Genomic DNA, 27,539 nt, shown 5'->3' with positions numbered 1-27,539 from the left:
AGGATATCATCCGTAATAGCGACCAGTATGTAGCCATCACATAGCAAAAGGCTGGGCAAACAATGAGACTCAATATAACATTTGTTGAATGAACGTACATTCAAACTGGGTCTTAAAAAGATGTACAGGAGTTCAACAACAAAAATTGGTATGCCAGACCCTAAGGAGAATGAAGAGAGCATTGGCAGGAAAATAAGGCTAGGGAGATGGCTTCAAGACTAACGGTGATGACGCCTTGAGTCTGAGAATTTGGATCGGTGGCAGTGTGGAGAGAGGGTGGACTGGGGAAATGGTAGGATGAGGATGGGAAGACTTAAGGACAGAAAGTGCAGGATGCTGCACCAATCTGGCCAGCTCTTCCTGACTCCTGCTGGCAACGACTGCTGCTCACTCTGGGCTATCACAGCCCTCTATACATTTCTTTTGTGTTTGTGGCTTCTTCACCATCTTACTGTGACACCCCGTAGGTGTTGTAACCAGGTCTTCCGTACATGCTTAGCATCTAGTATACGTATGGTCGAAAACAGCAGTTCTCAGGGCTGGTTGGTTAACTCAGTTAAAGTGTGGTTAAAGTGCGGTGCTGATAACGCCAAGGTCCAGGGTTCGATTCCCTGTGCTAGCCAGCCGCCAAAAAAAAAAAAAAAACACAGAAACACAGCAGTTTTCTCACCAATCATTTGATGGATGACATAACTGAAAGCTAGACTGGCCGGTTATCTCAGTTGATTAGAGCACGGTGTTATAACACCAAGGTCAGCCCCCCCCCTCCCTGCCCCAACTGAAAGCATCAGAGTTTAATTAGTTACAGGGCAAGCTCAGCCTTTGCAGTGAGAGTTCTGAGTTCAAACTGAGACTCTGCACTTATTAGCTAGAACCATGCTTAATCTCTCACAGGTTTCCTCTGACTGATAAAGTGGCATATCAGAGTAAGGAACTTAGCACGGCTCCTAGCAGATAGCAAGCGCTCAACCGTTATTTATTTACTTATTTTGGCGGCTGGCCAGTATGAGGACCGGAACCCTTGACCTTGGTGTCACAAGGCGGCGCTCTAACCAACTGAGCAGCCCCAATTATTATTATTAATTGCGAATGCACAGGCACAGCCAGTCTCCCTTGTGCCCAGGTTCTTATGCTGCCAGCTTCCTTAATGGGGTCTAACAGTATTCCTATGGGGTGCTGCTGTCCCAAGTAAGAATCCTCATACTGGTATCACGACAAAAGCACCAACTAAAAATTGCGACCTCGAAGCCATCCGAGGGCGTCAATTACCGGTCGTGGTAGCGATAGATACAACAAGCGGAATCGGGAATCAACAGCTAGGGCAGGGTTCGTAACGCTAGGATAGAAGACGCAGAGCTCGCCTTCACTGTCAGTCAACCACAGGTCGGGAAAAGCTCAATGATCACAGCCCAGCAACAGCCCAACGCCACGACCACGTGTCTGAAGGCATTCTGCGCCTGCGCGAGACAGGCGCGTGCCCGCCAGCCGGAAGAGCCGCGCGTTTCCGGGTTGGAGGCGGGGAGCGGTGCCGGAAGTACTCGGGGAGGGCCGCGCAGTCGGACCGGCTGCTGAGACGAACGCTTCACTGGGGCAGTCTCCACTTATCATGGGGAGATAGACGCTGCTGCCTGTGAGTCTTGGGCCCTGGCAGTTGAGGAAGAAGAGCGGGAGGAGGGAGTCGAGACCCTGACCCACAGTGGGTCGGTGTTTGAAGAAGCAGCTTGTGGAGGAGACGGGGCTATGAGGCATCAGGCTCTTGGGACGGGACTGAGGGAATCGGGCTCGGAGAAGACGCGGCTGTGGGGACCCGGGCTCCAGACAGGACTTAGGGAACAGGGACGTATGTGAGTTCTCCAGCACTTGAAGGAGAGCTGTCTGAGAGGGACAGGAGTGTAAGGACCCGCACTCCTCTAAGAGGAGAGGGTCGGAACGGAATGGGGCGTGAAGAAGACACGGGCTTCGGAGAGGTAAAAGTGGAGCAATGAGGACTTGGGCTCTAAGAGGCAGAAGCGGGACAGCGAAGACCTGTGCTCCTAAAGGAATCAAAAACAGGGCAACGAAGACTTAGTTAGGTTTCTGAGAGGCAGAAGCAGGCGAGAAAACTTGAGTTTCGGAGGGAACAGAAGCGGGCAGTGAAGACTGGAGCTTCTGTGGGATCGGGGCTTTGAGACTCCGAGTCCGTGAGGGAACAGGGCTGTGAGGACCCTAGGTCCTAAAAGCGGAGGATCTAAGGGGCCATGGCTGTGAGATCAGCTTCCAAGGGAAAAGGGAGAGGGTTTGGGAAAGAAATAGTGATCCATTTTTCTTGTATTCTCTGAACCCAGAGTGATGAAGGATGCATTCAGGGGAAGACGACTCCTCCTTCGCGCTGCTCACTTAGCTTTTGGCAGACTTTTTTTGTGTCAGATGCTTAATCTAGGAAGTCCACATGCAAGCATCTTCGTTTTCTGCTTCATTCTTAGGAATCGGAAACAAGTTGGAAGCAGTTTGAACTCAGTTATATGCTTAAAAAGTGTTTTAAGTCCCATTCCACTCAGTCCTGATTGAGCACAGATCTCTGTATCTCGAATAAAAGAATGTCAGAGATGGAAGGGTTCGAAAAGATCATCTTTTTAAAACTCCTGTTTTACGTTTAAGGAAGCTAAGATCCAAAGAGGGCTCAGGATCACAGTGAGGCAATGATTAGGTAGGTCACGATTTTGATACAGTACCCTACTATGGATAGCAAATAAGAGATGCTTGGTTAATATTCCTCGAATACATGCTTCTAGAATCTTTATTCTACTTTCAAACTCAGGAGAGAAATTTTTACAGATTCTAATACTTTCTTTTGAGTCTTGTTACTCTATTGACATCAATACAGTGACTGTCACTTACCAGTAAAGAAACCTTTAAATGAAGCCCAATGTTATTTATGTATTTTTATAAGCTGTTTAGGCAGTCGCAGCTAAGTAAGTTGTGTCCTGTATTTTCAGTACAAGCATTTACTAGGGATGGTGGCTTTTAGATAAGGATGGTGGGGAGACTTGGACCAGTCACTTCCCTTCTTAAATAATAATAATATCTTTTACTGAAACCTACTCAGACTAACCAGTCACAGCTTAAGCACTTTCACATATTATGTCATTTAATTGTCATAGCCCCACATGTTAGATATTGTTAGTCCCATTATACAGATAAATAGATTCAGAGAGGTTAAGTACTTTGAGCGGAATCATATGGTACTAAGTGACGCAGCCCATTATCTGTGACTCTAAAACTGTTTTCTACTTTTATTTATTTATTTTATTTTATCATTACACAATATAAACATTTTTTGTGGCACTTTACCAATTTTTCCCTAATCCCCCTCCCGTTTTCTACTTTTCTAAGTGGATTACTCTGTATGTTTGCCCATTAGCAAAATAGAATTAATAGTTATACAAAACATATTATTGAATGAAAGTACCCCTCCTTTTTAAGACTCCTGTTAATATTAAGGACTGTAACTTATTAGGGTTTTTATGCAGTGTGGTACTTGAGGAGAACAAAATTCCTCTGTTTACACAGAAGCATAGATATTCAAGATAGAAAAATGAGACCTTCATAGAGCTTTTCCTTCAATGGAATGAAATATATTTAATTTTAAATTTAAATATATTAGGAGGCCAAGAAAGACTAATTTGAAGAACAAGGGCTTAAAGTGGATTAACTTTCTGATTAATGAAATGTGAAAGACGTGGTTGGGAGAATTGGGCTTAGTTGAAACTACTATTTTTTTCCCAGTAGATTAGCCTGTACTATTTGCAAGTGCCTATACTATATACAAATGATCAAAACTTATTTACACCAAATTATGAGGGAAAGCCTGCCATGTCAACATTTCAAAGTACTTGATGGTTTAATTAATGATAATTTATTCCTGAGTTAACATTCTCATCTACATTTGCAACATGTACTCTATCTCACTTATTTGTGGCTCCAGCATTCACTGAGTTATAATAGGATTTCAAAGTACCTGATCAGAAAATCATTGTGTTAGAATTAGAGCAGATAGGAACATAGGACATATTACTTTTTTTTTTTTTTATAAAGATGACTGGGTAAGATGATCGCAACCCTTGGCTCGGTGTTGTCCACACCACACTCAGCCAGTGAGCACACCGGCCATCCCTATATAGCATCCAAACCCGCGGCCTCGGCCCTGTCAGCACCGCACTCTCCCGAGTGAGCCACGGGGCTGGCCCCGGTAAGGGGATCTTAACCCTTGACTTGGTGTTATCAGCACCACACTCTCCCAAGTGAGCCACAGGCTGGCCCATGTACATATTACTTTTGACTGGAGGTCTTCGTGGAAAGCCCCAAAATACTTTGGAGGTAATACATCAGCAACGTTTACAGTCTGCATTGTGAAACAAGGTTGTTGGAGGCAGACATACTTTGAAAACTGTACTATGGACTTTAAAATCTTTTTTTTTTTTTTTTTTGGTGGCTGGTTGGTAAGGGTCTCCCTTGACTTTGGTATTAAAACATCACACTCTAAGCAACTGAGCTAACCAGCCAGCTCTAAAATCTTATACTCATTGTCAGAGCTGGAAGGGACTTTAGAATTTGCCTGGTCCAGCTCATAATAATAAATGCAGAAACTGTGTTCAGAGGTGGCACCTAGCCCTTTTTTGGGGGGGGGGCAGCTGGTGCACTGAGCCCTCTTGACATAGGTCTTCCACAATACTTCTCATCAACCTCCTGCCGACTATTTGCTGCTACTATTTTTTTTTTTAATCCACTGTTCTTTTTTTAATCTTTGAAGTCATAAGAACTGTTATAGGGTGCCATGAATACATGGGTATTTGTGCTGGGTTAGTAGCAGGATGGGAGAAACTTTTTTTTTTTTTTTAAAGATGACCGGTAAGGGGATCTTAACCCTTGATTTGGTGTTGTCAGCACCGCACTCTCCCAAGTGAGCTAACTGGACATCCCTATATAGGGATCCAAACCTGTGGCCTTGGTGTTATCAGCACCACACTCTCCCAAGTGAGCCACGGGCTGGCCCCGAGAAACTTTTTTTTTTTTTTTTTGTCTTTTTCGTGACCGGCACTCAGCCAGTGAGTGCACTGGCCATTCCTATATAGGATCCGAACCCGTGGCACTGGCCATTCCTATATAGGATCCGAACCCGTGGTGGGAGCGTCGCCGCACTCCCAGCGCCGCACTCGGGCCACGGGCTCGGGCCCCCCCCCCGAGAAACTTTTTAATACACTGGTTTTCATAACACATTTAGAACGGAGGAGAGCATATACATAATATTAGCAAATATGTTTATTAGTGCTTACCATGTGCCACACACTCTTAGTGACTTAGGTTCATAAACTCAGTAAACTGTCAATTCCATGTAAACAATTTCATGAGCTACATTTTATTATTAACTCCGTTTTTTCAGATGAGGAAATTGAAACATGAAGAGATTAGGTAAATCGCTGAAGGACATATAGCTAATAAGTGGCAGAGGTGGTATTTGAACCTAGACACTGCCACCAGAGTCCATGTCCTTGACCACTGTACTAGATAGGTTGAGTATCGCTTATACAAAATGCTTGGGACCAGAACTTTTTTGGGGCTTTTTGTTTGTTTTTGGCCACTGGGTGGTGTGGGGATCCAAACCCGTGACCTTGGTATTATAAGACTGCACTCTAACCAACTGAGCTAACTGGCCAGCCCAGATTTCAGGTATTTTTGGATTTTGGAATATTTGCATTATATTTACCAGTTGAGCATCCAAAATCCAAAGTGCTCCAATTACGTTTCCTTTGAGTGTCATGTTGGCATTCAAAAGGTTTCGGATTTTCAGATTGGGGGTGCTCCACCTATATTACCTTTCTGTTAAGTCAAACCTGCCTGCGCAGAATCAAAGTAGCCAACCACAGCATTACCTTCAAACTGGAAAAAAACCCTATGTTTCTGATGCTCTCAAGTCTCACAGACTGCAAATACTGTAATTGATTCTTTTTGGTTTATTTAGACTGGGAAATATGAGCTTATTTAGATAGATCTACAAGCCAGACAGGAGAGAAACAGCCAGGTAGAAAACCCAGTCATTAAGTCAAGTCATGCACCACAATAATAGGGCTTTTATGCCATCAAGCAGGTAGTCCCTTGACTCCAGTATTTTATTTAAATAATACATTTCTAAACATTTCAGCGGTTAAAAGGTTTTAAAGACAATCTGGTCTTCTATTCCTCTGTTCCCTTCAGTTTTTTGTTTTTTGTTTTTGTTTTTGCTTTAGTGGCTGGCCAGTAAGATTTTTTTGTTTTTTATTTTTAAGAGTTAATGAAACAGCTACCCAGAGAAGGCCAGGGTCTTAAAACTATTGCAAAGTCTTCCCAATTTCCTACCCTCTGAGAAAATCATATCCTCTCAGTACAATAATAGGGTTGCAACTGGATTTCTGTTTGAGGTACAAGGTTGTTAAAAGGAGAGCAATTAGGGCTTGTCATTCTCAGCCTGACAAACTACAATTTAAATATGACAGGTGGGGAGAGGGAGGAGAGACCTGGTTATTTTATTGAACTCACAGCCATTCAATCTTGTTTTGATAGAATTATTAAGTATTTTCTTTCTTTAAAAAAAAAAAAAAAGAGAGATGACCGGTAAGGGGATCTTAACACTTGACTTGGTGTTGTCAGCACCACGCTCTCCCAAGTGAGCAACCGGCCATCCCTATATAGGGGTCCAAACCCGTGGCCTTGGTGTTGTCAGCACCACACTCTCCCAAGTGAGCCACAGGTTGGCCCCAAATTATTAAGTATTTTCAACTGTAGGTCACTAGGGTATAGACTTTCTGGACTTACTTTGTGAATCTCATGGCACATAATTTTCATATAGTAGGTCATAGTAAGGGGGTTAAGTATTACAATTGTTCCCAAACTGTTCCACAGTTAATGCCACTGTTTTTACACAGTAGTACATCCTTATCTCTTGGCATTCTGAGGAAGTGAGAATTAAAAATTTGAGTAGCCCCCAAACAGTCATGGTATATTACATCATGGAATTTAAGTTATTTAAAGTCACTTCATTCCATCATGCTTGGTCACCATCATCCACAACTGGGCCTGATGAAAGTTGTCAGTAAACAGGTAATGTGGACATGGAGTCATTGACCATTGTGATCAGGTTGTGATGTTTTTTTTTACTTTTTAAGATTTATTTTAAATCTTACATTTAATAAAACTCTTTTGGGAGTACAGTCACAACTCATAGAATATGAGAAATACATACTGTCATGTAAGCACCACAATATTCAAAATACAGAACAGTTGTACCTGCTCCCTATATTTAATTATGCTGCTACTTTATAGCCAAGCCCTCCTCCACCCCAGCCCCTTTGGCAACTACTAATCTGTTCTCTATCCCTATAACTATGCCTTTTCCAGAGTGTCCTATAAATGGAATCATAGTCTTTTGAATCTTGCCTTTTTCACTTAGCATAATGCATTTAAGATTCATCTATGTTGTTGCCTTTTTTTTTTGGCAGCTGGCTGGTTCAGGCATCCAAACCTTGACCTTGGTGTTACCAACACTACCCTGTAACCAAATGAGCTAATTGGCTAGCCCCTTCATGTTGTTGCTTGTATCAGTAGTCCTTCCTTTCTATTTTTGAGTAGTATTCCATTGTATGGATGTATCATAGTTTATCCATTCACCAGATGAAAAACATTTGGGTTGTTTCCAGTTTTTGACAACTGAATAATGTTGCTATAAACATTCACATACAGATTTTTGTGTGAATGTAAGTTTTTTTGTTTGTTTGTTTGTTTTTGTTTGTTTGTTTGTTTGTTTGTTTGTTTGTTTTTAAAAGATGACCAGTAAGGGGATCTTAACCCTTGACTTGGTGTTGTCAGCACCACGCTCAGCCAGTGAGCGAACCGGCCATCCCTATATGGGATCCGAACCCGGGGCCTTGGTGTTATCAGCACCGCACTCTCCCGAGTGAGCCACGGGCTGGCCCCTGCATGTAAGTTTTCATTTCTCTAGGGTAAATATCTAGGAGTAGGATTGCTGGGTCATATGATAAGTATATGCTTAACTTTGTGAGAAACTGCCAAGCTGTTTTCCAAAGACTGCACCATTTACATTCATACCAGCAATGTGTGAGGGTTTCAGTTGCTCTGCATCTTCTCCAGCACTTGTTTGTTTTTTGGTGGTTTTTTTTTTTTTTTTTTTCCTTTCTAGCTATTCTAATAGGTTTATCTCATTGTGGTTTTAATTTCCATTTCCCTAATGACTAATGATATTGAGCATCTTTTCATGTGCTTATTTGGTATCTGTTTACCTTCTTTGGTGAAGGGTCTGTTCAAATCTCTTGCTCAGTTTTTAAATTGGGTGTGTGTTTTCTTATTGTTTGATTTTTTTTGGCTGCTGGCTGGTCCAGGGTGTTATAACACCATGCTCTAACCAACAGAGCTAACAGGCCAGCCACTCTTATTGTTGAATTTTGAGAGTTCTTTATAAATCCTGGATACAAGTTCATTGTCATATATATGAATTGTAAATATTTTCTCCTTTCTGTGACTTGTCTTCATATTCTCTTTTGCAGAGCAGAAGCTTTACATTTTGATTAAGTCTACTTAACCCATTTTTTACTTTTATGGATTGTGCTTTTGGTGTTATATCAAGAACTCTGACTGGACTGGCTGGTTAACTCACTTGGTTAAAGCATGGTGCTAATAACACCAACATCAAGGGTTCCTGATCCCGATACTGGCCAGCCACCTAAAAAAAAAAAAAAAAGAGCTCTGGTTTTTTTTGTTTTTTTCTAAAAAGATGACCGGTAAGGGGATTTTAACCCTTGACTTGGTGTTGTCAGCACCATGCTCTCCCAAGTGAGCTAACTGGCCATCCCTATGTAGGGATCCAAACCCGTGGCCTTGGTGTTATCAGCACCACACACTCCCAAGTGAGCCACGGGCCGGCCCTAAAAAAAAGAACTTGACTAACCTGAAGTCATAAAGATTTTCTCCTATGCTTTCTTCTAAAAGTTTTATACTTTTAATTTTTACATTAGGTCTATACTCAGTTTTGAATTTATTTTTGTATAAAGTGTGAGATGTAGGTCAAGATTCATTTTTGTTGCTACTGGTATATTTTTTGTTCTAAAAATCGGTCAGTATTATCTATTTCTTCAGAGGAAATAATCTAAACAGTAGTTTAATTTTTTTTCATAGATAACATATGTAGTACAGAGTTTGGGGTATGCAATGAAAAATAAGTCTCTCCCACTTTGGTCCCATAGGCCACCCAGATACCAACAATCCCCCACCTCCCAAGGTGACCACTCTTACCAGCTTCTTATGTATCTTTCCAGGAATACTTTATGCAGTTACAACTGTGTATCTGTGTGTGCTGTTTTAATAAATGATAGCAAACTATTCTCACTATTTTATACCTTGCATCTCACTGAACAGTGTATCTTGGAAAGCATTTCATGAGCTTCTTTATTTTTTCAGAAAACAGCTTTATTAGATATAATTCACATATCATAACAATTCACCAATTTAAAGTGTACAATTTAGGGCCGGCCCGTGGCTTACTTGGGAGAGTGTGGTGCTGATAACACCAAGGCCACGGGTTCGGATCCTATATAGGGATGGCTGGTTGGCTCACTGGCTGAGCGTGGTGTTGACAACACCAGGCCAAGGGTTGAGATCCCCTTACCGGTCATCTTTAAAAAAAAAAAAAAAAAAAAAAGTGTACAATTTAGTGGGTTTTCTTGTTGCATTCAAGGTTGTGTAGCAATCACCACAATCTAACTTTATTATTTTTATTTGTTTACTTTTTTTACCTCTATTGTAGGAGCTGAGCAATCTAATTTTAGATTATTTTTGTCCCCCCTTAAAGAAACCCTATACCCATTAGCAGTCAATCCCTAGTCCTCTCCCACATGCTCCTACCATAGGCAACCACTAATCTACTTTCTGTCTCTACAGATTTGCCTAGTCTGGACATTTCATATAAATGGAATCATATAATATGTGGTCTTTGTGTGTTTGTTTTTGTAGCTGGAGAGTGTATATGTGGTCTTTTGTGACTGGTTTCTTTCACTTCGCATTTTATTTTCATGGGTCTCATTCTTCTTTAATGGAGTTCATTATATAGTTATACCCTTATTTACTTATTTATTTATTTTCATTTTGTTTTTATTTTATTACCCTAATTTATTTAACTATATTACTTTTAATGTACATTTAGGTTGAAATTTCTTGTATGTGTAGTATTCTATTCATATGTAGTTAGACTATAATATAAATTACTAAAATGGAACTATGGGATCAAAACAGTATATACTTTTCTAATTTTGGTAAATACTGCCAAGTAGTCTGTTATAGAGACCTCTAACTAATTTATACTCCGCCCATCCCAAAAACATATGAAATGACTATTTCTCCATAACTTTTCAAACATATTATATATAAAACTTTTTGATCGTTGTTGAATGGGGAATACATAGTAGCATGTAGTCTTAATTCGCACTTTTATTATGAATGAAAATAAGGATTATTTTATTATTTTAAGAGCCATTTGAATTTCTTTTTCTTGTACTGTAATATTTTTGCAATTTTCATTTTGAATAGTTGGGTGTTTTTTGATTTGTAGGTATTTTTATTTATTTATTTATTTTTGGCAGCTGGCCAGGAAGGGGATCTGAACCCTTGATTTTGATGTTATCAACACCGCATTCTAACCTGATTTGTAGGTATTTTTATTTTTATTTTTTTAAATTAATTTTTGTAGGTATTTTTAATATATAAAAGGTGTTACATATATTTTTTCTAGATTGTTCTTTTTCTTTTTTCCTAGATTGTCTTTTGTCCTTTAACTTTATGATGTTTGTTGCCATGCAGACATTTTTTATTTTTATGTAATTGAACGTATCCATCTTTTCTTTTGTGGCTCCTGAGTTTTGGATCATCTTTAGAAAGGCCTTAAATGTTGAGTTTTGAGAGTTCTTTATATATGCTAGATATTAGTCCTTTGTTGGATGTATAGTTTGTAATTATTTTCTCCCAGTTTGTAGCTTGTCTTTTCCTCCTTTCCACATGTGCTTTCACAGAGGAAATGTTTTTAATTTTGATGAGGGCCACTTTATCAATTTTTCCTTTTATGGATCATGTTTTTGGTGTCAAGTCTAAGAACTCCTTGCCTAACTGAATCCAGAGGTTTTCTCCTGTTTTTTTATTTTTTGGCTGTTGGCCAGTACCGGGATCCAAACCTACAACTTCAGTGTTACCAGTACCACGCTCTAAATAGCTGAGCTAACTGGCCATTTGGGTTGTAAATTTTAAATGTAAGTTTATTTTGAGTTTTTTTTTTTTTTTTTTAAGATGACCGGTAAGGGGATCTTAACCCTTGACTTGCTGTTGTCCGCACCATGCTCTCCCAAGTGAGCTAACCGGCCATCCCGATATAGGGATCCGAACCCATGGCCTTGGTGTTATGAGCACCACACTCTCCCAAGTGAGCCATGGGCTGGTCCTTATTTTGAGTTAATTTTTGTATAAAGTATGAAGTTTAGATTTCAGAATATTTTTTAATCTTCTATATTGTTTCGGGCCGGCCCGTGGGTGAGCGTGGTGCTGACAACACCAAGTCAAGGGTTAAGATCCCCTTACTGGTCATCTTTAAAAAAAAAAAAAAAATATATATATATATATATATATATTGTTTCTAGTATATGATTTTTGTTCAAAATTTATCATTATTAGGGCCGGCCCGTGGCTCACTTGGGAGAGTGCGCTGCTGATAACACCAAGGCACGGGTTCGCATCCTATATAGGGATGGCCAGTTAGCTCACTGGCTGAGCGTGGTGCTGACAATACCAAGCCAAGGGTTGAGATCCCTTTATCGGTCACCTATTAAAAAAAAAAAAAATTATCATTATTATTTATTTATTTTATTGGTGGCTGGCCAGTATGGGGATCTGAACCCTTGACCTCGGTGTTACTACAGCATGTTCTAACCAACTGAACTAACTGGCTAGCCCCTAAAATTTATTTATTATTATTATTTTTTAAAAGATGACCAGTAAGGGGATCTTAACCCTTGACTTGGTATTGTCAGCACCACACTCTCCCAAGTGAGCAAAGCAGCTATCCCTATATAGGGATTCGAACCCATGGCCTTGGTGTTAGCAGCACCACACTCTCCCAAGTGAGCCACGGGCCAACCCACTGATTTATTATTTTTAATTGTGGTATAATTTACATACAGTAAAATGCACAGATCTTAAATGTTCAATGTGATGAGTTTGACGGTTGTATAAACCCACGAAATTACCATCCACCCAAATGCGTTTAAATCCAAAGACAAGGGGCCGGCCCATGGCTCACTTGGGAGAGTGTGGTGCTGATAACATTAAGGCCATGGGTTCGGATCCCTATATAGGGATGGCCGATTGGCTCACTTGGGAGAGCGTGGTGCTGACAACAGCAAGTCAAGGTTTAAGATCCCCTTACCGGTCATCTTTATAAAAAAAAGAAAAAAGAAAAAAAAAAAGAATCCAAAGACAAAATGACAAAAGAAAAAGAAAGAAAGAAAGAAACAAATGTTTTTAAATCCAACTTTATAAAGGAATAGTGTAGAAAACCAAGGGTAGTGTCAGCCTGGTAGTGGGTGTCTGATTATCATCACCTTTGTTTTGTTTTGTTTTTATAGGAAGAAGTAGCTCACTTAGCCAGAACTATTGAAAATTCAAAAGTATTGTTTGCTTTTCAATAAGGTCAATGACTGTAGTAAACTGCAGTATAGTTTCTTAGAGGGAAAGTTTGATATTTCTCACACCATTTTCTTTTTTCTTTTTCTTTTTGGGTGGCTGGCCAGTATAGGAACATTGGAGCTATTTCTTAAGGTTAATTGGCAATTCCTAAATTGGTATGTGATTATTCATATTTGCTACTGTGTAGATAGCCCATATTTTTTGTCTCCAGGACTTACAATAGAAATTCTCATTATAGGGCCGAGCCCGTGGCGCACTCGGGAGAGTGCGGCGCTGGGAGCGGACTCGGGAGAGTGCGGCGCTGGGAGCGCAGCGATGCTCCCGCCACGGGTTCGGATCCTATATAGGAATGACCGGTGCACTCACTGGCTGAGTACCGTTCACGAAAAAGACAAAAAAAGAAATTCTCATTATACAAAATATCTCTATTACAAAAAAAGTCTCCACTTATTTTGAGCAATATTCAGAATTATTTGGAAAGTCCCTTGAAGGTGTGGGAATGTTATTTGAGAGGTATCTATGTTCATTGTGAGCTAGAGTGATGAGGGTCGTTTGATAATCTTTAGTTAAGTTTTTGCATAACTTGCTCTGGGAAAACTGTTTCCTTTTATAACATTAGAGCAACTATTATCAGGTTAATAATCTTTTCCTATCCTAACCCTTCCACTGGTAACATTTGTGGGTAGGGGAGAAGGAGTCATGGGCAACATATAGTTAAAAAAAACCATGATCCCGATATTCTGCTGTCCCCATCAGCTGGCTCTTGGCCAACAAGTCAGCCTTGTTTCTCTTGGTCGTTTACCCAGTGCATAGGTAGTTGCTTTTATTAAGGATAAACCAGAAGAGATGATTTCTTATATTAGAAAGTTAGAAAATGTGTTGGGGAGGAATTCTCACATGGGCAAGAATAGAATAGATATAGATACACATTCAGGTTGCTGAGCTTTACCAAGTTCTGAAAGCCATTGACATGATTCCTGCAGTCAAATCCCACAGCTTTGCCCAATGTCGTATTTCATATGCTGTAATAGATCCCTAACAATAGAACATTCATTTTATAGGAAGATAGTCTGTATGTACTGTAATCATTCCTTAATTTTAAACTTGTTCATGAAAGAAATCTCTTTCATGAACATGTTTTTCTTGGCCCCCAGTAGGGACAAGGAGATATGTTTTTCTGCATCCAGTTTGTCTGGATCCTGGTCAGTGAAGATGTGCCAGGTCATGTAACTGAAGTGGTTCTGTGGCAAGAGTGGTGCTTCATGCCAGTTGTTCATTTACAGGTAGCTTTTGAAAATGGCTGCCTCTCATTTCACCGGACTCACAGCTGTTGCTGATGTAATTAAAGATCTAGACACTCAAATAGCTGTAAGTAGGCTCTTTGAGGCCACTGTGGGCAGAACTTGGTGAATGTGCTTCTGATCCTGATGACACCAAAGCTGATGTCCACATAGTCAGCCTGATGGCTCTAAGATTTAGGAGTCTTGGCTGCTCCAGGCTAGGGTCTCTGCATGTACTTAAAGATTGCTAACACTCAGAGGAAAATTGCTCTTGATGATAAAGAAGAGCTTACTTTTAACAATTGCTAAAAATTGTGTTTATTGAGCATAGCCCTGACATAGGCTTAAGCATGTTTTGAAATGCCAAAATGAACTAATCTGTTTTGTAAGCTTTGTGACTGGGTTTTAAGTTTGTGATTGTGCCTTGATTTATTTGAACTTAACATTATTTGATGTTTAAAAAATGATGCATGTAGTACTTAGCCAAGTGTTCTATTTTCACAAAGTCCTCAAAAACATCTTGCTTATTCTACTTTATTTTTGTATATAAGAATCCTCATTCCACTTACTTTCTTCCTTATTTCAATTTTGTGGACTATTTCATTTAGCTTTTGGAGAAGAGATGGTTTCTAAATATCAGGTGAGAGCAATGAACATTCTTCATTCCCTCCATTTTTAATATGTAGGTATCAAATGGTCACCATCCCAGATATACTGAAGACCCTCCAAAGTGTGACAGACCTCATATAGTTTTACTTTCAAAACTCATCCTTTATTACAGGTGCTTCTAGAACTAATTCTCATGTTTTCTCCTCCAGTTGATTGGCCTTGGTCCTCACAGCTCCAAAAAGAAACAGGATCTCGATAAGCTCTATGAGCTGAAGTCCAAAGCTCGACAGATTATGAACCAGTTTGGCCCCTCAGCCCTAATCAACCTCTCTAATTTCTCATCCATAAAACCTGAACCAGCCAGTACCCCTCCACAAGGCTCCATGGCCAATAGCACTACAGTGGTAAAGATACCTGGCACTCCTGGGACAGGAGGTCGTCTTAGCCCTGAAAACAATCAGGTATCATCCTCTTACTTTTTGCTTTCTGTAGACACCCCTTATTTGTTATTTGAACCAGTAATGCTTTGAGAGATGTCCATCTCAGATACTGCTTTTTCCTCTCAGCTGAAAAAGAAGGTCTTTTCTCTCCTCTAGAATTTTAATGTTCTTTATTGAGCTATCACGTGCAGTGTTTATCAGTGTTTACTCTGTGTTTATACGGTTGTGTGTACGCATATATACATACATCCATGCACACACATACACTAACACAATGCCTTGCCTATAACAGGTGTTTTATATATGTGTTAGCTATGTAATTGTTGAATAATGTAATAAATGGGTTCATTATTCCTATAATAAAAGTACTCTGGCCTACAGTCATTCCTTTTTCCAATTCATCCATTTGCTGCTATTATTAATTTTCTGAAGTGATTCTAAAATCTTCTTCCCTCTTTTTACCTATGATCCTGATTTTTCTCTCCAAAGCCACAAGAAATAAGTATAATCACTTGATTTGGGTCTTATAGGCTGGATAGAATGGATGAGGTGACAACATTTCAAGGGAATGGGTAGAGGGACTAGCAAAGGTGAATGGAGGAGGGTTGGGCCGATAGTCAGGAGACCAACCTATGTTGAATATGGAGTCTAGTGGAGAAGAACAGGATAGGCAGAACATAGGAGGCTTATACTAGTAAGTTTCATTGGAACTTTAAGGCAATAGACAATCTTTGCAGATATTTAATAAGGGAGTAAGAGGAACATAATAAAAGTAGTAAATCTTAGGATTAACTTGGCAGTGGGGACAAGAAGGGTAAGAAAGGGGAGTAGACTGGGAGGAAGACCAATTCTAAGACTTTTTTCAATAAATCAAGACATGTAGCAAAGGCTTGAATTAGGTGATGATGGTAAAATGGAGAAGAATGGATAGATCTAAGACATCATTAAAAATATTTATTTTAAAATTTTTCTTTTCTTTCTTTCTTTTTTTTTTTTTAAAGATGACCGGTAAGGGGATCTTAACCCTTGACTTAGTGTTGTCAGCACCATGCTCTCCCAAGTGAGCTAACTGGCCATCCTTATATAGGGATCCGAACCTGTGGCCTTGGTGTTATCAGCACCACACTCTCCCAAGTGAGGCACGGGCCGGCCCTTTTGGTCATTTTTTAATAGCATATATATGTAACATGACATTTCCTTTATGAAAGAAGGATGGTAGCTGTACATACTTATACAACATTTAGTTTTACAGAGATGAACACATGTTCCTTGCCCTTAGCGAGCTTTTAGACTATTTAGTCAGAGACAGGCATGTTTATAAGTATGCACAATGATCGAAGGGTACACAGAGGCCAAAGGAGAAAGTGGTTGCTTTTACCTGGGTGGGTTAGGAAAGTTATCGAATAGGATGCACCATCAGCTGAGCATGTAGGAAGAAGGGAGAAAGAGCATGTCCAAAGGCAACAGAGGCACGGTACAATTTGTGGTGATCAGAAAATCACAACTTGCTTAACGTAGAGGGAAGGTGATGCACAGTGAGAAAAAGAAATGCAGCTGAAATAAACTGCCTGGTGCTGGCCTTGGATGCTGGATGCTGGCCTCTCTTCCAGATGGCTCTTTCTGCTTTTCCTACACCGCCTCTGTCTTGACAGTGTAGTCTTGTAGCAGTACAACCAGGTAGACCAGACTGAACTTTTTGGAAAATAGAAACGAAACCCAACAACTTGACAGCCTTCCTTCATTAAGGGGTAATGAGTTGTTTTATTTCTTTAATATGTGGCTGAAAAATCTTCTCCCAATTAACTTTAGGTATTGACCAAGAAGAAATTACAGGACTTAGTAAGAGAAGTGGATCCTAATGAGCAGTTGGATGAAGATGTGGAGGAGGTAAGGTGGGGTTGGGTACCACAGAGACTGTGTCCCTGACAGCTGGTATAGTATAGTGGTTAAGAGCACAGACTAGATGCAGACAAATCTGAATTTGAATCTTGGCTCTGCCACTTACCAGCTGTGTAGCTGTGGACAAGTCACTTAAGCTTTTTGAGATTCAGCTTCCTCCTATGTTGGTAGGTTATGATGTTATTTACCTACAGGGTTATTGTAAGATGCCTGTAGAATAGTTTATACAAGTCACCTAGGGGAATGCCTAGCACTTTTTATACCTAGTAGCTGCTGCTACTTTTGCCTGTCAAAAAAGTGATAGTCTGTTGCTGCACTTCAGTGTATGTCTTTTGATCATTTTTTGATCATTGAAAGGCACCCACTTTCAGTGATTTTAGCTATTTCTATAATAATATTCCTCCATATTTCTTTTTTTTATTTTTTTTATTTTTTATTTTATTTTATTTTTTTAAATTTTATTTTGTCGATATACATTGTAGCTGATTATTGCTCCCCATCACCAAAACCTCCCTCCCTTCTCCCTCCCCCCCTCCCCCCCAACAATGTCCTTTCTGTTTGCTTGTTGTATCAACTTCAAATAATTGTGGTTGTTATATCTTCTTCCCCCCCCCCCGGTTTGTGTGTGTGTGTGTGTCTCCATATTTCTAAGTATAGTCATCTGCCACACAATGACATTTCGGTCAACAAAAAATCACATGCAAAAGGGTGGTTGCATAAGATTATAATATAGTATTTTTACTGTACATTTTCTATGTTTAGATACACAAATTCCTACCATTGTGTTACAATTGCCTACAGTATTCAGTACAATGATATGATGTACAGTTTGTAGCCTAGGAGCCATTGGCTATACAATAAAGCTTAGGAGTGTAGTAGGCTATACCATCTAGGTTTGTATAAGCACACTCTAAGATGTTCACACAACAAAATTGCCTGACACATTTCTCAGAACGTATCCCTGTCATTAAGTGATGTGTGACTGTAATGTACTTAAGCAGATATTCTTTGATTCATTCACTTTATAATGGTCTATTGACTTCCCGTTATAGTAGATGAGAATTTTGTTATATCACTCACACATATGCCATAGAACTTTCCTTTCTCTCATTTTTCCAATGCAGTTCTGTTACAACTTTTGAATACCTCAGATTATCAGTACTTTTACATTATTCTCACTATATAAATACTGTTCACTGAGCTAAATCATGTCTATGATTACCTCCTTTCTTGTACAACTTATTTTCTTGAAGTTAGTGATAGAATCTTTTTTATTTACTTAGTTTTTCTTATAACACCAAAGTCAAGGGTTTGGATGCCCATACCAGCCAGGTGCCAAAAAGAAAAGTTTTCTTGTGCCTTTTTTTTTTTTGCTCCAACTATGAGCTCTGTTATACACTTATCAAAGTTGTTTTCCGGGCCAGCCCGTGGCTCACTCGGGAGAGTGAGGTGCTGATAACACCAAGGCCATGGGTTTGGATCCTATATAGAGATGACCGGTTGGCTCACTGGCTGAGCATGGTGCTGACAACACCAAAAGTTGTTTTCCAAATGGAAAACTAATCTATTGATTTGGGTTTTATCTGTTTTGGTTTTTTTGCCTGTATACTTCACTCCCAGAAACCTTCATCTTCTTCTGGTCTGATTAATTTTAGGCTGCTTGCACAAACTCTTCCTGGGTCTTTTTGCTCTTTCTATGTGTTGGATTTCTTGTTTCCAGGATCCCACGTCATCTTCTTCATTTACTCCCTTTTTTCTGTTAGAGCACATTTTTTTGTTACTTCTTAATAGAGGATAGATAGGAGGTAATTGTCTGAAAATATCTACATTCTAACATTACACTTAATTTTTAGTTTGGCAGGGTTTAGAATTCTATTTTGGTAATTGTTTTTTGGGAGGGAGGGAGGGGGGAAGGGGAGAGATTGGATAAAAGGCATAAAGAATAAATATGATTTGTAACAATGAATATGCTAATAAAAAATATTGTTTTGAGGGCCAGCCCCGTGGCTCACTTGGGAGAGTGTGGTGCTGATAACACCAAGGCCACGGGTTCAGATCCCTATATAGGGATGGCTGGTTAGCTCACTGTGTGAGCGTGGTGCTGACAACACCAAGTCAAGGGTTAAGATCCCCTTACTGGTCATCTTTAAAAATAAAATAAAATAAAAAAATAATGATTCACTTTTGTTTTCCCATCTAATTCTGAAGAAAGTGTGGGAAGCAGTGATTGGGTTAGTTGATCCCTGCTGAGTAGAAAGTATGGAAAGTACATCTTCAGAAAGGCGAGTTGCTCTTGACCTGGGTAATGTGTCTATTGTCTTCCTCATCCTCATCCCCTTATTCCTTAGCCCAAATGCTGATTGCAGGCTTTCTAATGGAAAGCCTGACTAAATATGTGATACAGGCAAAAAACAGTTGTCCCAGCAACAGAAACCTTCCCTGCCAATGTCATGGTTACTCTGCTTCACTTTGCCTTCCCCAGATGCTGTTGCAGATTGCTGATGATTTTATCGAGAGTGTGGTGACAGCAGCCTGCCAGCTTGCTCGGCATCGCAAGTCTAGCACCCTGGAGGTGAAAGATGTCCAGTTACATCTAGGTATGTGGTTTTGTTTCTCCCTGAAGTATCCATGCAACTGTTTCTTCAGGACTGCCAGGGAAAGTATAGTCAGAGGAACCTTTGTGCCGCCACCAGACTTTTGGGATCTGCGATTTATGTATTCATTTAATAGCAGCACTAGGGCTGGCCGTTTAGCTCAGTTGGTTAGAGTACAGCCTTGTAATACCAAGATCACAGGTTTGGATCCCCATATTGGCCAGCCACCAAAAAATCCAGTACTAGATAAAGAAGAGAAATCTATTCATGGTTGGGAGATTAAGCCTAGACATTGAGTTTGAAACCAGATTCTGCCACTTTTCAGCTGTAACACCTTATCCTTCCTACTTAATTTCTCTTAGAGCCTGTTTCCTCATTTGCAAAGTGGAGATCATAGTATGCTCCTTACAGGATAATTGTGAGAATTATAAATTATATTTGTAAAGTGATTGGCACAGGGCCTGTCACAAAGTAAGAGTTTAGTAAAGGTAGCTACTATTATGTCTACACCATTCAAACAAAACTGTTGGGCTGGCTGGTTAGCTCAGTTTCTTAGAGCACAACCTTATAACACCAAGGTCACGGGTTTGGATCCCCACACCAGCCAGCCGCTACAAAACAAAACAAATAAAACTGACCTTCAATGTTCCCTTGCAGTTTTTAGCCTATTTATGCATTTTTTCCCCAAGAAAATTATAATCATAATGTACATACAATTTTGTATTCTGCTTTTCCACTTAACAGACACTAAATTTGAACTTGGGTTTTTCTGGGAGTTACTCATCTAACATTGATAACCATAATCACTTGGAAATGAATAAGCCCCTTTCTGCATTGGTTACAATGTTATCAAAGAAAGAGAACCACAAAGACAGTCCAGCCAAGTGAAGGAGGCAGAAGATATTAAGAATTCAGTGCAGATCAGTTCATGACTGATGACTAAAAGGTTTCCTTCCCAGGATCAAGGAGCTATTGCTTGGAAGGTGCTGGTAGTCTATGTGGAAGAAATAATACCCTCTTGTTAATGTCACTGATATTAATAGCAGAGGACAGATAATCCAGTTATCTATTATTGCTTAACAAATCACCCCAAAACAGTGGCTTAAAATGATAACAGTTGTTAGTTTTATTCATGAATCTGGGCTCAGTCAGGCAATTTTGCTAAGGGTCCCTTGTGGTTAAAGTCAGGCAGTGGCTGGGGCTGAGATTGTCTTGAAGGAAGGAGTATCCATTTCTTAGGGCTGCTGTAACAAAGTACCATGAACTAGGTGGCGTAAAACAGCAAAACTTATTCTCTCATAGCTTTGGAGGCCAGAAGTCTGAAATCAAAGTGTTGGTAGGGTTACGCTTTCTCTGATGCCCCAGGGAAGTCTTTCCTTGCCTCTTCCAAGCTTCTGGTGGTGGCCAGCAATCCTTGGTGATCTGTGGCTTGTAGCTGCATAACTCCAGTCTATGCCTCAGTCTTCTCATGGCCTTTCCCCTGTGTGTTTCTGCCTCTGTGTCTCTTCTCTTCTCATAGGACACTAGCCATATTGGATTAAGGGCTCAGCCTACTACAATATGACTTCATCTTAACTAATTATATCTGCAACATTCCTACTTCTAAATAAGGTCACATTCTTAGGTATTTGGGGTTAGGATTTCAACATATCTTTTGGGGTGACACAATTTAACCCATAACAGAAGGCTTTATCACTTCCATGTCTGATGCCTGGGCTGGGAACACTGAAAAAACTGGGACTCTGCTGGATTCTCTCTCTCTCTCTCTCTTTCTCTCTCTCTCTCTCTCTCATTCTTTGTCCTTCTGTCTCTGTGGTCTCCCCACATGGCCTCATCATATGGCAGATCCAGTATAGCTGGACTTCTTATGTGGCAGCTGAAGGCTCCCAGAACGAGTGTCCCATGAGCAACTGGGAGAAACTGCGTGGCCTTTTCTAACCCAGCCTCCGAAGTCACACAGTGTCACTTCTGCTGAATTCTGTTCTTTGAGGCAGTTACAAAGACCTGTCCAGGCTGGCCAATTAGCTCAGTTGGGTAGAGCGCTGTCTTGTAACACCAAGGTCAAAGGTTTGGATCCCCTTGTCAGGCAGCCGCCAAAAACAAAACAAAACAAAGCAAAGAAATACCTGACCAGTTGCAGGGAAAGGGAACATAGACTCCACCTCTTAATGGGAGGATTGTGAAGGAATTTGCAGACATGTTTTAAAACCACCACAGCACAAATTCATAGAGATGGAAAGTAGAATGGGAATGGTGGTTACTAGGGGCTAAGATGAGGGGGGTGTGGGAAGTAATTGTTTATTAGGTACAGAGTTTCAGTTTGGGATGATGAAGAAGTTCTGGAGATGGTTGGTGGTGATGGTTGTACAACAGTGTGAATGTACTTAATACCACTGAACTGTACAGTTAAAAATGGTTAAAAGGGTACATTTTATGTTATATATATTTTATCACAATTAAAAAACCACCACAGCATGGGTCTAGTTCAAAGCAATTGGAAAAAAAAACCCTCTACCACAGCAGATTATATTACTTTAGAGTTTACCATTCCTGGGCTGAGCCCGTGGCGCACTCGGGAGAGTGCGGCGCTGGGAGCGCGGCGATGCTCCCGCCGTGGGTTCGGATCCTATATAGGAATGGCCGGTGCGCTCACTGGCTGAGTGCCGGTCACGAAAAAAGACAAAAAAAAAAAAAAAGAGTTTACCATTCCTATTTTGTACCTTAATTATTGAAAATAAAATTGGAACATCAGTTTATTCATTAAAGGTAAGAAATAATTGTCACAGAGACTAGAATACTCAAAAGTCTGCATGACTAGAACAGTTTTTATAGCAGGCCTAATGGAAGTTAAATCATAATCAGAAGATTGTGTGGAGAGCATGAGATCAAAGCATGGGGAATTAGGCAACCTGATGTTAAATGGCACCAGACCATCTAGGTCTGCTGCACCTACCCCACACCCCTAAAAAAAGATGGTTTTGCCACTGGCGCTGTCAACTCTTGATGCTTCTCACCTGGACAGGGCTCGCATTTGCCAGTGTTTGCTTCTGACCCCGGTTTTCCATCCATGCATGGTTGAATAACCTCCCCTTCTTTTTTTTTTTTATAACCTCTCCTTCTGATTGATAGTCTTTCTTTAGAAATTTTAAAGTTAAATGAGATAATTGCACAATGCTACTTTGTACTAAGCATTTTATTCATTAAATGGTTGTTGCTGTTATAGTAAAATTATATAAAATATATGTACATACACATAAAATATATATATACATATATATAGAATATATATTTACATATACTTGTGTATATAGCTATACATACTTACATACACACATATAAGCATTCATGCCTACTAGCTACTCTCTTTCTTTAACGTGACTTTATTTTATTTTTATTTTTATTTTTTATTTTTTTAAAAGGATGACCGGCAAGGAGATCTTAACCCTTGACTTGGTGTTGTCAGCACCACGCTCACCCAGTGAGCGAACCGGCCATCCCTATATGGGATCCAAACCCGTGGCCTTGATGTTATCAGCACTGCACTCTCCTGAGTAAGGCACAGGCCAGCCCTTTAACGTGACTTTATACACCCTGATTCACTTTTTATTGATTGTAAAGTTCAATTCCCAGAGAATAATCTTAGTGTTAATTTTTTCTTTTCTAGTGGCTGGTATGGGAATCCAAATCCTTAACCTTGGTATTATCAGCACCATGCTCTAACCAACTGAGCTAACCGGCCAGCCCCCTGTCACTCTCAAGTACTGACAACATATATTATTAGCGGAAGGTTTCAGACATTTCTGTTTTCAAAGAAATGTTGGAAGAAAGTTATATATCAAAATATCCTAGAACCAAACAGGAATCATTCATTCACACAATATTTATTATGCAATAGACATAAAGTATAGCTATGCAATCATTAATATTCAATTTGGCTTAAGTAGGTGTCTGTTTGTGGCAAAACAAATTTTACAAAACAAATACTGTTTTCAGTGCTTCGGGAGCACTGATGAGGAGGAATAAAGGAGTCCCCATGTAGATCCTTTTGAATAGTGATTTATTCTCTAGTAATCTTATCTAAGTATTCTTTTTAAATTTTGGGTATGCTTAAAGTGCAGTTTACCTTTATTTGGGGGTTTAGGGGTCCCTGTAGCTATGCCAGTTACTGACAAAATGGAATAAACAAAGCCCCTGTCCTCTGGGAAATTCTAGTGACGATCTTACCAGAATGATAAAGTGCAGGGACACAAAGGCATGGAGCTGTGGTGTGGACTTACCTGGATCTACATCCGTATCTCTGTATATTTATCCCAGCTCTGGACTAAATGCTTTACATGCATTATGTCACTGAATGCCCAACCACCCTATGAGGTAGTTATTACTATTGTTATTACCATGTAAAAGATGAAAAAATAGAGATCCAACATCATATAGCTCCACAGTGAAGCAGCAGAGCTGGGCCTTGTCTCTTAACTCCAGAATGCTAGAAATGCCTTTCTGTCCCTAGTCTTTCTTTGGGTTTGAGAGGGGTTATTCTGAGCAAAGGATTATGACAACTGAAGAAAGAAGTGACTTGTTTTCGGGACTAGGTGAGCTGCAGGGTAACCTTAGGGCTCAACACTCACAGCTTTGACTAATTTACCCCTTTTTCTTTGCAAGAAGCTCAGATTGTGTCCTATAAAACCCTGGAGGAGCCATGTGCAATTTCTTCATTTGTATTCCATAGAATCCCTCTATAGGGTAATGTTAGTACAGTTGATGCCCAGATTTGTTCTCGCTGATCCTTGTTTGAGGGTCACATTGCACTCCTGATGCTGCCTTCCTGGCAACTTAATCTATGTGCTGGCTTCTTCCTTGCAGAGCGCCAATGGAACATGTGGATCCCAGGATTTGGCTCTGAAGAAATCCGACCCTACAAAAAAGCTTGCACCACAGAAGCTCACAAACAGGTGAGGAGCCACCAAAGCCCCGGGAGCAACCAGGGCTGATCCTTTGAGCTATGTCTTAGAGAGGGTGCCCACAGCTACCTTCCAGCGGCCTCACTTCCCCCACACAGCAAGCTTTACTCTCTGGACCAAAGGGCAGTGAGGGCAAGAGGCAACAGTGATCCACAGGAAATCAAGCAGGTATTTCCTCGGTGCTGTGCTGTTCCCACATGGGGTATAGGTTTTTTTCTCTCAGCTCTGATGGACATCACTTAAAGCTGTTGATTCTAGGTTCTTCTAATATGGATGAATCTCACTCTTTCCACACCTCCTTAATGAAATCTTTCTTCATTTTTGCTGATATGAACACCATACATGGCCCTATGAATAGAGGGCCAGTTAAAGAAAGCAGAACTATGCTATATTTGTGCTGAGGGAAGTACCCAGGATGCTGTTGGCATTCTGGCCTCTCTTCCAACTTAACCTTTGTTCTCTGCCCCTCTTAACAAGGAACATAGAGGTCAGTGTGAGAATACCACTTCTGCTGTGGAGCAAGTTGTCGCCATCATTAGTCAGTCCATCAGCAGTGCTGGCCTTCCTAATGTAACCAGCTACTCATATTTGAAAAGTAAGCTTTTTCCAAACTTCAGAGGCACAGCTTGGCTGTCCTGGGTGAGTGTCCCTTGCTTTTCCATAGCCTGATATCTCTGGAATGAGTGTTTACAGAGCTCCCAGAGGAAGCCCTACAAGGAAGCCGCCAATAGCCTGAATCAAAGGATCACAGTGTTCTTCAGAAGGAAGTCCCTCCAGACAATGGATTGTCACTTTGGCTGTGCTCCCAAATTATCCACTTTTCAGACTTATTTATTTAGTCAACAAATATCATAATGTTGGGACAATCTCTTGGTCAAAAAGAGTGAGCAAAGCAAGTTAGTAATTTGGCCAGTGCCTAGTAATAGTAAAAATTGAAACCCGTGATCTGAGTGTTTCTATGATGGGTTGTGGTAGAAATTGCTGGCCTTCAGTTTCCCTTCATTGCTGGCCATCAGGTGTGAAATGTCAGTTCCCTTTGTGTGTGGCAACAAGTTTGGTTTCTTTCTTTTTTTTTTTTAATGATGACCGGTAAGGGGATCTTAACCCTTGACTTGGTGTTGTCAGCACCACGCTCTCCCAAGTGAGCTAACTGGCCATCCCTATATGGGATCCGAACCTGTGGCCTTGGTATTATCAGCACCGTACTCTCCCGAGTGAGCCACGGGCTATCCCAAGTTTGGTTTTTTTTGGCGGCTGGCCAGTACAAGGATCCAAACTGACCCTGGTGTTATAAGGCTGCTCTCTAACCAAATGAACTAACTGGCCAGCCACAAGTTTGAAATAGAGGCCCTTTCCCTATTTACTCCATCATGAAAGAAAGAAGAGATATAGGGGTGGGGAGAGCCTAGAAAACACAAGCTTTGTTGGCCTATCCCTTAAGTCCCCAGAAGGCAAGAACTGTCACCTTCTCTTGCTTTTTCTTTGCCATCCTGCAAACCTAGAACAGTTTGAGTCTTTTAGTTGATGAAATGGGCCCACTAACCCTTCTAAACATCTCTTGGGGCACTGCAGACTGTTCTCTGCTTAGAAGGCACCTGCTGAAATGTCCTGCGACTGCAGGTCCCCAAGGTCTCCTCCCTTCTGCTATAGACCTGCTAACCACACATGGATGTTCCAGAAAGCTCCTGAGTCTAACCTGTGTAACTGCTTATTTCTCTCTCCTTTCAGAGAATGGCATTGATCCGGAAGACAACCAAGAAATAACACATGGAAAGGTCAGGGGATGGACAACAATTTATTTGGAGATACTTGAGCTGAGACCTCAGCCATCTCATCCTTGGAATTTTTTTTTTTTAATGCTTTACAGAGAAGCATATATTTTTTATTAACAGTGCAGCAATATCTATAATGACTGAGAGGATCTGCCAAAAGAATAAAGCCTCCTACCCAAACTTCTGGTCCCTTGTCCCTGCCAACTCAAAGAGGAGCAATGTATCTTCCAGAGAAGATTTTATTTGTGGTTTATTATATAAGTGATTGAATATGAGACAAAGCATTATGGTCTTGTTGGGTGAGACAGTATTAGCAAGATTTGTAGAGGGTTTTGTTTTGTTCTTCCTTCTCCTCTTCCCTGTACTTTGTAATGCCAGTGTTTATATAAACATGACTTTCATTTGCTTTTCTGGAATAAAAAAGTTATTAACCGAAAGACACAGGGTACATGGCTTACAGCCTCTGAAATGCCAGAGAAAGTTAGGACAAGCAAGACTGGATGTAGCTCTCTAGTCAGCAGGTGGCAGTATTGTTTTTCAGTTCTGTGTTTGAGAAAAACTCAGGGATTTTCCATTATTTTATTGCAAAGGAGGCTGTACCATTAGTAGTTTGAGTCCGGTTTCTCTTCCACAAGAATCAGGCAGGGTGACCTTCTCTCATGAGCCCCAAACTGAAGAGGCATCCTGGTTTGGGCAGTATTATATGCCCAACAGCCCTTTTTGACCTGCTTTTCTGGAACTCCTGGAGAAAGTTGTGTTCACCCTTGTCCCTGAGAAGGGATGGAAGTGGCCTTGGGGAAAGGCTGGTCTGTGCAGGTACCTGACTGTCCTTAGTTGTTGGTATCCTTGATCTTGGTATTTTCACCATAGAGCAGGATAAACCAGGCCCCCTCTATACCTCAGGATCATGTCCTTCAGTGGCACCTAGCATCATCTTGTCCTGGGCCCAGCACAGCCCTTGTGGATTGTGAGGGTTCCATGGGCTTCAGGCAGGGTGGTTTTTCCACCCGGGAGTCACCAGCACAGGCATATCCACATTGCCCTGCTTTGGTCCTCTGCCTTCTGAAGCTTGGCCCAAGATGGGACCCTGTTTTTCACTCCCTTCCACTCTGTGTTTGACCCCATGATCGTTATCTTCACAGCATCATAGGTCTCTTGGGTGAGCATCTCACAGGCTGTTCCAATGTTACTGTTGCTTTTGGCTGAGGTCTCAACATAGAGAGTCCCCAAAGAGGCA

The 27,539-nt window shown here is 40.7% G+C and overlaps 1 protein-coding gene across 2 annotated transcripts; it reads left to right on the top strand.

Annotated features, from left to right (window-relative positions):
- The first annotated feature begins 1,531 nt into the window (after window positions 1-1,531).
- On the top strand, window positions 1,532-26,498 carry TAF12 (TATA-box binding protein associated factor 12). Of its 2 annotated transcripts, XM_063106384.1 has the most exons (7): window positions 1,532-1,630; window positions 14,034-14,118; window positions 14,849-15,100; window positions 16,889-16,966; window positions 19,461-19,575; window positions 24,433-24,521; window positions 26,259-26,498. In XM_063106384.1, the coding sequence occupies exons 2-7, from the start codon at window positions 14,047-14,049 to the stop codon at window positions 26,292-26,294; spliced, it is 642 nt and encodes a 213-aa protein (XP_062962454.1). In that variant the 5' UTR covers window positions 1,532-1,630; window positions 14,034-14,046; the 3' UTR covers window positions 26,295-26,498. The 2 variants fall into 2 exon arrangements, with proteins under 2 accessions (XP_062962454.1, XP_062962455.1); XM_063106385.1 differs by lacking the exon at window positions 14,034-14,118.
- Window positions 26,499-27,539: the final 1,041 nt, after the last annotated feature.

Source organism: Cynocephalus volans, chromosome 8, assembly GCF_027409185.1.
Source record: "Cynocephalus volans isolate mCynVol1 chromosome 8, mCynVol1.pri, whole genome shotgun sequence".
In the NCBI taxonomy this organism is placed as follows: domain Eukaryota; kingdom Metazoa; phylum Chordata; class Mammalia; order Dermoptera; family Cynocephalidae; genus Cynocephalus; species Cynocephalus volans.
Note: the sequence above shows the minus strand (reverse complement) of the source record. Positions and strands in the feature narration are given on the sequence as shown.